The sequence below is a fragment of the Sinohyriopsis cumingii genome, chromosome 4 (assembly GCF_028554795.1).
Source record: "Sinohyriopsis cumingii isolate HCF-2022 chromosome 4, ASM2855479v2, whole genome shotgun sequence".
NCBI lineage: Eukaryota > Metazoa > Mollusca > Bivalvia > Unionida > Unionidae > Sinohyriopsis > Sinohyriopsis cumingii.
The window spans coordinates 98,641,371-98,655,592 of NC_142964.1; the positions used below are offsets into that span (position 1 = coordinate 98,641,371).

General features: G+C 35.3%; 1 protein-coding gene across 3 annotated transcripts in view; it reads right to left on the reverse strand.

Moving 5' to 3' along the window:
* LOC149801746 (ubiquitin carboxyl-terminal hydrolase 3-like) overlaps positions 1-14,222 on the reverse strand; it is a 77,183-nt gene that overhangs the window by 53,690 nt on the left and 9,271 nt on the right. For all 3 annotated transcript variants that reach the window (XM_089956072.1, XM_089956071.1, XM_089956070.1), the window contains 2 exons: positions 5,532-5,592; positions 3,664-3,750 (listed from right to left, as the gene is read on the reverse strand). In XM_089956072.1, the coding sequence (XP_089812198.1) occupies positions 3,664-3,750; positions 5,532-5,592 (148 nt within the window). The remainder of the gene's footprint in view (positions 1-3,663; positions 3,751-5,531; positions 5,593-14,222) is intronic.

Genomic DNA, 14,222 nt, shown 5'->3' on the forward strand with positions numbered 1-14,222 from the left:
AAACATGTAGTAATTATTCCAAAATTCTGGTTTTACCAGAGGGCTGACCCTTATCCGGGTGTTGGTTTTGTGCAGTAGCCAGATTTAATAGTGATGTTTTGAGAAATAATTTCAGCTGGGCTTTTAAACACTTAGACGTCAATGTGTTTTTTTTGGTTGTGACCAGTTGGAGTTAAATTTTAATTTTTCTTCAAATTATTTGGATTCTAAGAGATTATTTTTCCTGGAAATACTTGTGCTCAGAATTAATTCATGTACAAAGATAGTTATTGAAATTTACAGAATTCAAACACTGGATAATTATTTTCTGTGGTTCAACAAAGAACTGTTGACATTTCAGTACTACACTGACTACAGTATATGTCATTGCCTTCCGTTTTGGATTTTTGTTGGGACTCAACTCAAATTCATTTGAACAGTATATTACTAGGACTTCTCATATTTTTTATTCTTGGATTTTTTTTGGATTTGATTCATAAAACCGTAAGTTCTTTTCCTCATATTTACCTTATTTTTCTAGGGAAATAAATTACTTGTTAAGTTTTATACAAAGCTTGTTGTCTCTTCACTCTTTCTGTGTTACTGTTTATGACAGCCTAAACACATAATATATCAATGCTATCTTTCTGCTCTTGACTTCAATATGAAGCACCAGATTTAAGTTTTGTTAACTAATTCAGGAAATACCTTTCTTTTATTATACAGATATACTGATTTAATGACATCAAATTCTGTAGCATTACCTGTAATGACAGCCACATTGGCCATAAGATCAGCACCATTTTCATTTAGGTCAAACTAGACATTATTTGAACAAATTTTTTAAACCCAATCCCACTGTGATAATCCACACAGAAGGAATAACAAGATTTTCCAGTTGGACATCATGGCAACCATACTTTGTATAAGACTGACACCATTTGCATTTAGGAGCAACTAGATATGGTAAGTGATTTGGTGAAAACCCTTTTGTCAATTTGAACATCAATTCCGGAGGGCTCCTAGTGATAAAAATAATTTTGAGATCCTCACCATGATGGCCATAAAAGCCATCAGATCCTCACCACGATGGCCATACAAGCCATCAGATCTTCACCATATTGGCCATACAAGCCATCAGATCCTCACCATATTGGCCATACAAGAAATTAGATCCTCACCATGATGACCATACAAGCCATCAGATCCTCACCATGATGGCCATACAAGCCATCAGATCAGCATCATTTTCATTCAGGACAATGTAAACAACATAAGAAGTGTTTGGTGAAAACACCATGTCAATAAGCCTTTCCATACAGAAGTAGCCGTAACATTTCAAGATAGCTGCCATGATGGTCATATTTGATGTTGGATCAGCACCTTGTTCATTCAGGACCAACTAGACATCAAAAGAAGTCATCTGCTAAAAACCCAAAATTGATAGGAGCAGCAATAAGATTTCAAGATGGCAACAGTGAAAGTCAGATTGGAAAAAGCTTTCTTTAAGACTAACGTGACACCACAAGTCTTCTGATGAAAACCACATTTTGATATCACTTTCCAATCAGGAAGAGTAGTGGTAAGAATTTTTTAAAGATGGCTGACATTGAGACCACACTGGAGGTCTGATCAAACCCATATTCATAGGATCCTCTTTGTTCAGGAGGAGCAGCAATAACAAGAGTTTCAAGATGGCCATGGTTACAGCCATTTTAGAGGTTTATTTTAAGACCAACTAGATGACTGTGTATGTCTGTGAAAAGTTTCACAGCAATTCTCCAAATAGTTATAACTTATAGTAATGGACAGACAGATGTATGTCAGACAACAAGCCATCCCATAAGCTTGTCTGGTCTAAAAACTGCTTTGCAAATATAAGTAGCATTTATTCATTGACCATCAAGTAAGGCTGGGTGCAGTTCTCCTATGAAGTTTCTGTCTATCCCAGTTTTGGGAACAATATTACTTAAAACGGCAAAACTGTACAGCATTTGGAAATTTAATGCAAAATACTATTGAATTTCTTGCTAATTTTTCACAATAGGAGAAATTTTGAATGCATAAATTCCATCCATTCTTCAAAGATAGAATGCATGAAGTTTAATGTTGATAACAGGGTGCACTGTCAGGGCAGGGGCCGTGAGTGGCCGAGTGGTCTAAAGCGCTCTCCGTTACAGATCACTGCCATCTCACCTCTGCATGCGTGGGTTCGAGTCTCGGATTCGGCTAATGTGGGTATGTGAGAAAGCTTGCCAGTAGCTTCTCGCAGGTCGGTGGTTCTTTCCGGGGTTTTCCCGGGTTCTTCCACAACCATTAATACTTGCTGCCATGTATAGCCTATCGTGTGCTGAAAAATGGCGTTAAACCCTACAACAACAGTCAGGGCAACAGAGTGCAGTGAAAGAAGGAGAGGATGTCTCTGTTTTCTCTACGCTGCAGTTTAGCCCCCTTTTTCTCATAGTACAATTGGAAAGTTCAGCAACATATCACAAAACAGCTATCTACATATATACTGTTTGCTGCATGTATCACATACTCCATGTTTCAACTATTAGGAAAGTCTAATAACTTGTCAAGATTGTATGGTTCTCAATGAGCAAGATTACTTCCTGCTTATGTAAGTGAATGACACAAAATTTAAATAATGTCTTACTTTTTCATGAGAATGCATTATTAGAATATATCGATTTTCAACGCATTGGGGGAAAAACACCAATGAATTAAAATCAATGACAATGGAGACATTCTCTCAACAGCCGATACCAGTGATGGGAATCATAGTTCAGTCAATTAAGTAATTAATAATGCACAACAAAAGTGAATAATCACACTGCTTATATACCGGATAACCACAGTCATAAATAATCAGAATATCCAGAACAATCAAACTGCTCTGAAGAAAAAGGCTCAAAGTGACCAAAATGAAATAACGTAGCTTTCACAATTTTTCAGCCATATCAGTACGATGTCTGCAGTGTGGTATTTTATAGTGATGTCTAGCACTGGGGCATCATGCCACAGACATGAAACATCATGTCCCACCCAGTCACATTATTCTGACACCAGACTGACTAATGCTAACACTAACCCCTTAATGCTGTGTACAAGTGAGGCAGCTGCTAGTACCATATTTTTTTACAGTTTTTGGTATGACTTGGCCAGGGTTCGAACCCACAACCTCACGCATATGAGGCAGACAGTCTAACCACTTAGGCCATTGGAGCCATCCCTTCACTTGTAATGACCTAACCTGATATCCTCTTTTCTTGATAAGTACCCAGTTGCCACTGTTAAAGTCCATAGTGATTGGTAATTTTCACCTTGAGGATTTTAGATAACAACTAATATGTAGATTACTCATCAAACAGGAAATGAACAGCCTTCGGTAAAACAAAAATTAATATTTAAGATCGATAACATCACTTACATGATGTGCAGTATGCAGTTTAAAAGAGCTTCATATTAATGTTCACAACTGCTGTTATGTAGTAAGACAGCAATAACAACAAAATTAGGCCAGACCCTCTTAAAGTGCAAGAGGCCCATTAGCTCAACTCCAGGGTACCCCTCCATGCCAACTCCAGGGTGACCTTAGACCCCTATTCTACAGTTGGAGAGAGTAATCTCCATGCCATTTTGTACAAGATACATAGAAAATACATAGAAAAGTCTAATACTTACCAGAAGGCAACAAATGTCTCACAGTCCATACAAACAGCATGTTGATCTAACTGCTCCTGGTGTTGTTTTGCATGTGCATTCACATATCTGCAAGAAAAAAGAATTTTGATGGTCATACTATTTATCAAGACTTCATTTATCATAGCAAGTTTGTAGCTAACTTAGACTTCCAACCTAATGGACTAAAATCAAGATTCACAAGATCAACATTCCATCTAATTGAATGGTAGATGTGCATGCTATGTGCACTGAATTGTGCAAGCATTACAGTGACTTGAGCAAAATCTTTAGATCTTCGTTGATTGCAATGCACAGGGGTCAATGACAGTGTTTGTCGAAAAGAGGCTGTGACGAGCATTTTTGACATGCTCATAAATATTACTTATTATATATTTTCATGTGCTACTGTTTTGATATAAAATGTATTTGTTAATTACTAATCTCCTCTGTACAAATTACAGTCCAGACAGATCTAAATGGGATAGTACTAATCAACATAATAAAATTAAATTAGCTTTATTTATCATTGCAAGTACATAAAACCATGAATGTTTGGTACAAACTTGTGTATTCTGACTTCTAACCTGTAAAAATTACCTTTCTGGTTGGAAAAATGATGTTTAAAAATTTAAATATTTACCACCCGACTGTTAGCCAATTTTTTCAAGAAAGTCGGCAAATTAAAGGGCAATGAAGAAGCTGAATACAAAATATGAACAGATGTGGTGCAGCAACTTCGAGCACCAAACCTGTCAATCACTGGCTCCCAAATATTTCATGAATTTTAAATAGAGAAATAAAATTTTGTTTGTACGTCCTTGATACACAAGTTAAATTTTTTACCATACTAAAGATTTAAAACAAATTTAATGGAATATGAAACAATGATATATCTTTTGTTGTTTTATGCTAATTACAAATCCTTGCAAACATCTTAAAAAAAGAAAATGTTTCAGATGAGAATATTTATGAATTCCTAAGGTAACGTTTGAAGTAGTTAATTGATGGAGTACAAGTACATGATAAATGGACACATTTTTAAAAGTACATCTTGACCATACACATGCTGCTGTTGATGCAGCTTTTATTCAGTAGTTAGTTGTAATAGATTGATGTTAATTACTATCCAGATAATAAAAGAAATCCTTAGTTAAATATCTAATTTGACCATCCTGTTATAAGTAAATGACTGAAATGATCTGCCAAGCAATATTTTGAAAGGAAACCTGACAGACATCTACCAAGTATCATTTTATTGAAGATAGGATAATATATCACTGATCCATAACTAATGTGATGTGAAAGTGAAAATTTGGGGTATTTGTCACATAGAAGCATGCATATATATATATATATATATATATATATATATATATATATATATATATATATATATATATATATATATATTATACATACACACACACATAAGCATATTTTATTAGGTTATTGAAGACATTTTTGTTTATACATATTCATGTGAAATTAGGAAACCTTATCGCTGGGAGCCGTGCGTGAAAAGAGAATGTATTAGATATTTATCTGTGGCTTGTGACAATGACCAAAATAAGGTAAGTTATTTCAATGCATACTCTAGACTTTGATTATGCATGAAATCTCACGTAAAGCCATGTTTCAAATGCAACTTATCTCCAAGTGATCTTTAAGATTTTTTTTACCTCTGTGCCTAACAATATGTACCTTTACCCTGATGCTTTAAATTCACAAGCACAAGGTAAACAACAATATATTTAAATATACCATAAAAATTTTTTTCCTGCATTCTATTACCATATTGTCTATTATCAAGTAACAGGTTTATTTCTTTATGCATTCAGCCATTACCATAGCAATGATGTGATGCTAACCTGCCACAGTTAATGACTCCACAGTTCAAACAAACCCATGGGCTTTTCTCTGTTTTACAAACTGAAAATAAAAAACAGAACAATAATGAATTACTTTATTTATAAATAATAACAGAGTTCAAATATATATTATACAACAGAGGTCAAATTGGGGCTACTTTCCAATCATAACCAAATGAGCATAATCTTGACTACCTGTAGACAGCCAATTTTGCAATTCAAGATATAAAAAATACTGTCTTCGTACAAACATAATAAATGGGCTTGATATGACTCACCTGGCTTACATATTGTAACAGCTGACCACTTCACTAAGCAGGCTCATGTCGTATTGTAAGAACACAACATACGTAAACTGTCTCCAAAACTTCAGCGTCATTTTACCAATTGTATAATCTGGAAACAATCTTTTTTCCAAAGATAAAGATATAAGCAGCTAAAATATTGATGATAAAAACCCATTTCCCACGTTTTATCACAACAGATCAAGAAACATAATAATAACAACAGATCTAGCTAGGTAACAAGCCCAGCCAATCATCTATCTGCACAATAATAATATCCATGGATCAGTCATTAAATGGCAAGGATGATATAAGCTTAACGACCTTCTTGCAGCAAAATTTAATCTGAAATTTATCTTCTATACTGGTAACAATCTAGTACAAGAATACCTCATATATATGCAAATATTTTGCTCATAATCCAACTCATCTATCATCTTGACTATTTAAAAAGTTCAGTCAAAGTACACAAGTCCAGTAAATACTAACATGATCACATTAATATCAAGAATATAAGCATACTACCTCCTGCCCATTACCCCCCCCTTGCAACCGCTATACGTTGCTAGTTTTTAAGCTGAGCAACCTAACAATGAGGAGGCTCATCCAGTGGGTGACTGGGAGAGTTTTTATGTAATGTTATTGGCTAAGTATTCTTGGAGAAAAAAAATTCTCCATTGAATACAGTCCTCACTCACATCAACCTTAGGCAAATAGGTAACAGATGGAGGAAATTCTGAGCATCCTAACTATACCTCAGGTATTCTTCAAGGAAAGACAGATTGGTTTCCCTATGTGAATGACAACCTGCTCTTAAAGCAAAGCATCCTATGGCTGTGTGACCCATTTCCACTCTATCAAGTTACAATTTAAGTGAAATCTCAGTCAAAATTCATTAACAAATTCAGCAAAGCTAAGATGCTGTATTAGTTTAAATTGGGTATTTAGGTCATCTGAGTAGCAGCCACACAACCCACCTGATTCAAGTTTTGTCTCTGTGGAGCTTAATACCCGATATAAAGCTTGAGAAGGTTGACTCTGCATGCCAGCCAACAGGTTCTATGATTTCTCAGACTGAAATGCTGCATTTGAACATGAGGCTCACAGAGACAGCTTTAATTTCAAAAGCTGAAATCTTCACGATGCAACTCTGATCTTTTGAGATTTCTGAGCAAGCTGAGTGTGTAACCCACTTAGGCAAAGATAGAGTTTAAGAGGCGACATCATGCACAGGGAAAAAGAGTTGCTTGGAGTTGTTAGACTTATCTCTGCACTTGGTTATGTATTTTTGATTTGTATTGTGTGCTTGACCTTTGTCCATGAATGAGGATAAAGTTTGTGTCTTGTTTGTACATTATGAATAGATGTTTACTTGAATTTGAGTTTATAATCTAGCCTTGATTATGACCTCAGAAGGTTCTGGAAGCAAACTTGTTAACAGTTTGGTGTTTTTTTCTATTAATATGATGGGGAGGGGTTCCCCAGCAAATGCTATTGCAGTATAGGTTAAGTGGGGACAAATATAAAGATATGCTTGTCAACAAAGTCTAAATTCCTATTTTAATATTAGTCTGCAATCACTTTTAGCTGTGTCCAGATACAGTTTGAGCAGAATCATTTTTACAAATTATTCACTGGAATTACAAAGTGCTCACTGTTTGGACCAAAACACTTTGGGATAGTTGAGGACACGTTCAAAGAAATCCTGGATTATATCACTGTGATACATTTGGGTTACTGGTACATCAGTACACTAAAGTTTATTGGAATTCTTTTAGAACATTCTATTCTTTAAGACTTGTGATCAAACTGTTTTGAATATCTGAGATTTAACTCAAAATACTTTAAGTACCTCTTAAAGTCTCACTTTGCAACTTAATGAATTAAAGTATTTGCTGATTTTATTAAACTTTTGTTGGTTTTGTTTTAGTATTAAACAAAGTACAGTAACAGAAAAGCCAACAAAGTTGTTAAAATTCAACAAATAATTTATGGTATTGCAAATTATTGGTAAATCCCAATTAATCCTATAATTACTAACACAAGTCCTAATGAAGAAAGTTCTAAATAAACTTTAGTGGTACTCCAAAAATCCAATGCTGGAACTATGTATATGCCTGAGATGGAACTTATCATGATGATGAGCCAGCAATATTTTGTTGGATCACAATAATAAAATCCAAGAATATATCCTTATTTGAATTTCAATATAAATCCAAGTTTCAATGTCCGAGAATGTTATTTTTGAGCACTTTGTATTTCCTGAGAAAAATAATTTTAATTAAATAATTTCATGCAAAGACTTGTAAAAATTGTACTAATAGCTGCCTTGCTAGGCACTCAGCATTAAGAAGTCAGTTTTAGGACTGCTCGGCCTGGTGTCCGGATAGTGTGACTGGGTGCTACATGTCTCTGGCATGATGCCCCAGTGCTAGGCATCATATAAACTGCTATACTGCAGACATCATTGTTATAAGACAAAAAAAATTGTTAAAGCTACGTTAAAAATCCAAATCAATATACTGTTTAAGAATAATATAATTTGAAACTGCTCAAATGTTATCACACAAATGACGTAACTTATTATCCAGTAAACTAAAACATAAAAAGAAAATCCAGATGAGGGTCAAAAGTTCATTTTTCTAGAAGAATCAAGTTATAATAAGAAGGTCTGTCACCAAACTATAACAAAACATGTGACAATCATCACGTAGACAATATCTAAGTTAAGTGAAGAAATTCAAATATACATAACTCAGCTTAAGATAAGAATCCTAATACTTATCCTTCAGTCAGAAAAAGGTAAATATTGTTATAAAAATGTCATTAGTTTTGGAGCAGGTCAGCTAATATACAATACATATTAAATATACATAACAACAGTCATAACAGCTTCAAGTAGTGCTTAATGGTATTGACAAGTTCTTGCCAGTTGGCATGTTGTAAATCCTACTGACGACAGGTCACCCCTTATAAATTTCTCTTGGGTGCAATCTTTTTCAACCTCCTCCCGTTCCATCACCACACTGATGTAGCTCAACAATATTACCTAAAGCCCAAAGATGTTGAGATAAACAGGGTACAGTAGTACTGTATTGACCTTTGGTCAAGTGGACTAGAAAAGGGGTGACATTGAGCCAGCAAACTAATTTGCAACAGGTGCATACAAAGGCATTGTCAATATCTACCAAGTACTTACTTTATAGCCTTGCATGACATTAGGGTTGGAGGACAATCTTAAACTGACAACACCCGGTATATCCCTTCGCACAGACTTAAAGCTTAATCCAGTCTATTCTATGGTTGGATCTGAGTAAAGCTGTTCATCAGGCCCGGTTGTGGTGTGGAGATGGAAGGATAGCAGTCTTTCGTTTCCTTATTGGCTGGGTTCTATCATCCCCAGCAGAGAGTTCCTGACGACAAATCCAACACCAAACTTAACTCTCTGGCTTTGTCGGCACTCTTTCCTTGCCAGAAGAACATATAATTCTTTTCCCTGAGGCACCCGGAGTCTGGTAGCCATGTCTCCTGTAGTGATGCGATGTCGACCTGGAGTCCTGCAAGTTCGTCATTGATGACTTAAGTCATTTGAACATCGCTGATTGCCTGGAGGTCATCTGAGAGCCCAGTCAGCATGATCCGGACATTCCAGGTACCTAGCTTGAGGATTAGAGGCTTCCTTGTTGGTTATCATTTGTTGTTTCTTGGTACAGTAGTTGCAGTCTGCTTGTCAAGTACTCGCATACCTCAAGCCCTAAGCACCCAGCAAGGCAGATGAACTGTGGTGGGACAGCAACTTATTCCTTATTGGTTGGGGGCTGCCCAGCTTGAGGCAGGCGGTAGCTGTCCAGTGAAACCTGTTGGCTTCTCGGAAGCAATCCCTGGCACCTGAATCTGCGCCAATCAAGCAGTGACCTATAACCAGTAAACTGTTGCTTCCGTGTTGTGTCAACGTTGTGAGATGAAACTGGAGTGTCTTCTCCAGGGTGCAAGCCTGGGCAGGGTGATATGGAGAATAAGCTGTTGCCCATGCAGCCGATTCCCCCTCTCCACGCAGCTGATGGATCCAAGGTTGCTTCACGAGGAGTATGGTCACCATGGTTACTGACCATGCAGAAGGCAGTCTGGCTTGTGCCATGGGTGGTTGGAAAGATATATCACTAAAATCCCCATCATAATATGTTTGTATAGCAATACACCAGGCAAGACAAACAAACCTACCATGAAGATTCACATAACTGTATAGAAATTAAGCCAAAGGCCTGGTAAGATGGACAGATCCATCATTTAGATCTCCATAACTGTAAAAAGACTTGGCAAGATGTGTGTGTGTGTGTGTGTGTGTGTGTGTGATTTGGATTTTTAATGTAGCTTTAACAATTTTTCTGTCATATCGCTATAGTGTCTGCAGTGTGGCAGTTCATAGTGATGTCTAGTACCAGGGCATCATGCCAGAGAGTTGCAGCATGATCTCCCACCCTCTAATATTATCCTGACACCAGCATGACCAGTCTTAACACTAACCTCTTAATGCTGAGCACCTAATGAGGCAAACGTTAGTATGATTTTTATAAGTCTTTGATATGACTCGGCCAGGGTTTAAACCTGCAACCTCCGCACCAGAGAAAGATGCTCTAACCACTAGGCCACCATAGCGGTCCTTGACAAGATGGACATGTAACCAACATTCACCAAAGATGATACAAGGTCTGAAAAGGCTCCAAATTCAATTCCTGCTGTTATCTATTCTGACTACACATAACAAGAGTTCATAAAAAAAAGTTCTATAACACACTTTTAAAAAAGGTTCTTAACTGTTTACAATAATTTTAGTAGTCCCTCTTAAAGTTATTTTACAATGTTATGTATATTTAATTGTTTGTTAGTTTTAAAAAATTATATTTCATTACATGCTATTGTAATGTAACATTGTATGCTGGACTTGACCTTGTCCTAAATAAAATGAGTTCATTTCTGCTTGATCTGATTGACCTTTTTAATTTTATTTTGTGTAAACTATTCTCACTGTGTATGGGCTTAATATCATGATCATTATTAATAGAAGCAGTAAATATGTTTATTTGGGTCTAAGTTTTGGAATTTCCTGAGCGTATCAATCTAGAAGGTTATTTTCCATTATGTAATTTTTTTTATAAAGAAAATGCTAACTGTGACCTGAGGTCAAGTAGAGAACCATATATATTCTAACTGTGAGGACTTGGTCATTTGTGATTTAGCATTTAGTACTTTCAATTTGTATTATGTTGTTTCCAGATGGGATGAGTTTTATTTCTTCAAATTACCAAATTCAAGTGATTATTTTCTCTGGAAATACAAAAGTGCTCTGATAAAAATATTGGATAAAGACATTTACTGGAATTTATTCTGAATTCAAACCTAGAATTATATTATTGTGATTCAACAAAAGACTTGGCACAACAACACACTAGAAGCTATAATAGATACATCGTTGCCTTCAGGTTTTATAAAATATTTATTCTTAACTTTTACTGACTTTTATTCATGACTTTAAATTATTAGGACTTGTGTCTGTAATTCTTTGATTATTCTAGGACTTAATTTGCAATACTATAAGTTCAACTTTCTCATTTTCATGTATTCTAGGGAAATAAATTATATTTGTTAAATTTTACAAAGCTTGTTGTCTTTCACTCTTTTCTGTTACTTATTTTAAGAGCATAGACTCATAACAACAACCTAATGTACTCCTTCAGTTATGTGACTCATATCTGAACATGTGCAACCCATTAAGTGACAACATTCACAATGACCTTAGTTCTCAGCGTTCACGATGGTTTCAACACTACGAATCTTTTAATTCTGGAAAAAGCTAAGTCACATGGAGCTAAATATGGTTTGTATGGTTGGAGTTTCAAGGCCCAATTTTTGTAAGGTTTAGACTACACACCTGAACAAGTGTGTGAGGGTGAGAACATATACCTGGATAGAGGTTTGACCACATTTTGCAATCATACCATGCCACTCACTGACGTGTTCTCTGGCACCATGAGATTCAAAATTATGAAGAGTCTGTTGATGAACATAATGCACATAAACCTTCCAGCAAATCTGGAACAAAGACAAGCTATTATACCATACATACTCACACATAAGATAAGACCCACTGCAAACTGAACAGACCCAGATCTGCTATGGCATAATGCACTGGCATATCTGACTTTAGTTTGTAAGGAGTAATCAGTAGAACAAAGTACATAGACCTTGATCTGCCGGTGCTACAGCATATCAGGATCCTTTTTTGCAGTTTGACTCAACATATAAATGAAGCTGATTCCAAATTTGTTGACTTCAATACTCTGTTTTCGTCTCTTATTCTCGGGTTCAATGTAGTGTCTCAAGTTTCATCATATCTAGGAAATTACAGCCTTCAATGTTGTATCTGTATATTAATACTCTGCAGATCTTTATCTCTTCTCATAAGATGTCCTTAGCCTACCTTTTCCTAACTCATTTTAAAATAACTAAATGGTGATTTTGCATCGCTTACACTATCTCTGCATCTCACAAACATATGACATTGCCATAAATATGAGCATAAACAAGACATTGCAACATCTCAATTTCTGGGGCCTGGTTTTAAAGAACAGAGCAAATTAATTCCTAACACTGTACATTCCACTACTTTCCAACCTAATCAATACACCATTGTCAAGTTTTTTTCTATTTAAATAAAAAGGTACCAAGTCTATATACATCCAATTTTCTTATATTCTATTTTTATTTAACATAGCTTATTCAACTTTAAATTACATATTTTTTAATTTAATCTATAAGGTGCATTGTTTTGTTAATTTACAACTTCTTGTATTGACATTCATAAATCCTATATTCTAACTATTTTTTTCAAAATTTTACATTATCTGTTCAGGAGGATGAACTATCTTTACAAATCAAAAGCAATGATCATTGATTACTTCCCTTGCATTAGTATGGAAACTGCTACTTTGGCCTCCATAGTGGTCAGTCAATCTGATGCAATATTATCTCATAATTAGGCATGGATGTCTTTATGGTTTAAGTATATATGCTAAGTTTGATAAAATATCAGATGAGAAATGCTGCCTCCAAAATGGTAACAAGCTAGTCAGATGAAGGATCACCTCATTAATATGTGTGTGGATCTAGCTTGACCTCTTGATGACAAGCATATATACAAAGTATGACCAAAATCTGATCCAAAATATAGCTTCTACCAAATGCATCCAATAACATATCGATCTCATTCATTATTGAATTCAGCGAAGATACTGAGTATATAAACCCACATTCCAATACTTGACAGAAGGGTTACAATAAGAAATTGTTGTCAACATACAAAGGGCCATATCACAAGCACAAAGCTCCAATAAACACCTGCATTTTAAGCATTTCCATGGCATAAATTTAACCATCTAACTCTAAAGACAAAATATTCTATCATATGTGTCTTTTTGGGGGCAATGTCATAAACTTGTCACGTTCAACTTCCTCCCTAGACATAGGACAGATAAACAATATTTAAAAATCACATCTAATGTAAATAAACATATTAAACCAGGTCATGGGACAGGCGACTGATTTAATATGTTCAAAGCAATCTTTAATGCTGGAAACTAAACATTTATTTGTGCAGAAATGTAAAAAAATCTTCAACATGAGCAACTGTGATAACGATAATGTATTTAAATTTAATGGCTGAAAAAGAAGGGTGAAAGTATTTTGGAACTCCCAGTATTTTTACCTTTTTTAATTAACCCTTTTTTACCTGTTACAGCCACTAAGACGCTTTTTCCTTTGTTGGAATGGACACTGCATTCAAAATTGGCCAAAAACTCAATACTGTTGAGCAACACTAACAAGTTCAGTCTTCTGCACAAGAGATAACATTTGTGCTACCATACAATTTTGGTAAATGGAGTGGGTAGTCAGACATATTAATGTTGCAGGTTTTACATATGGATACAGTAGGTATCACACAGTATTTGGTTACAGTGCCAGGGCAAAAAAAATCCCATTTTGTAGTTTTTTTATTTTTAAATTATGCAGGGAGGGGTTAATTACATGCTTTGTGGAATTTTACTAATTAATTTGCTGTATATTACTGGAAAAAGTATCAGTCACAAAAATATGCAGAAGCTTTAAATATCAACACTTTCCACAATGAACTCCAATTTTACTTGTACAGAAGCACTAAATTCAAGCCCTGGTATATTGGCATTTTCTATTCATTATTTTGGAAGTCTTTCTTACTATACTTACTGAGCAATGGTTCTACTGCATGTCTGTATTTAAACATACACTGTAGGTCTATACTGTGTCAGTATTTAGTGGTCATGGCTGCAATTATGTAATCTATTTTATTTCATGGAACAGAGAATGTAGTGTA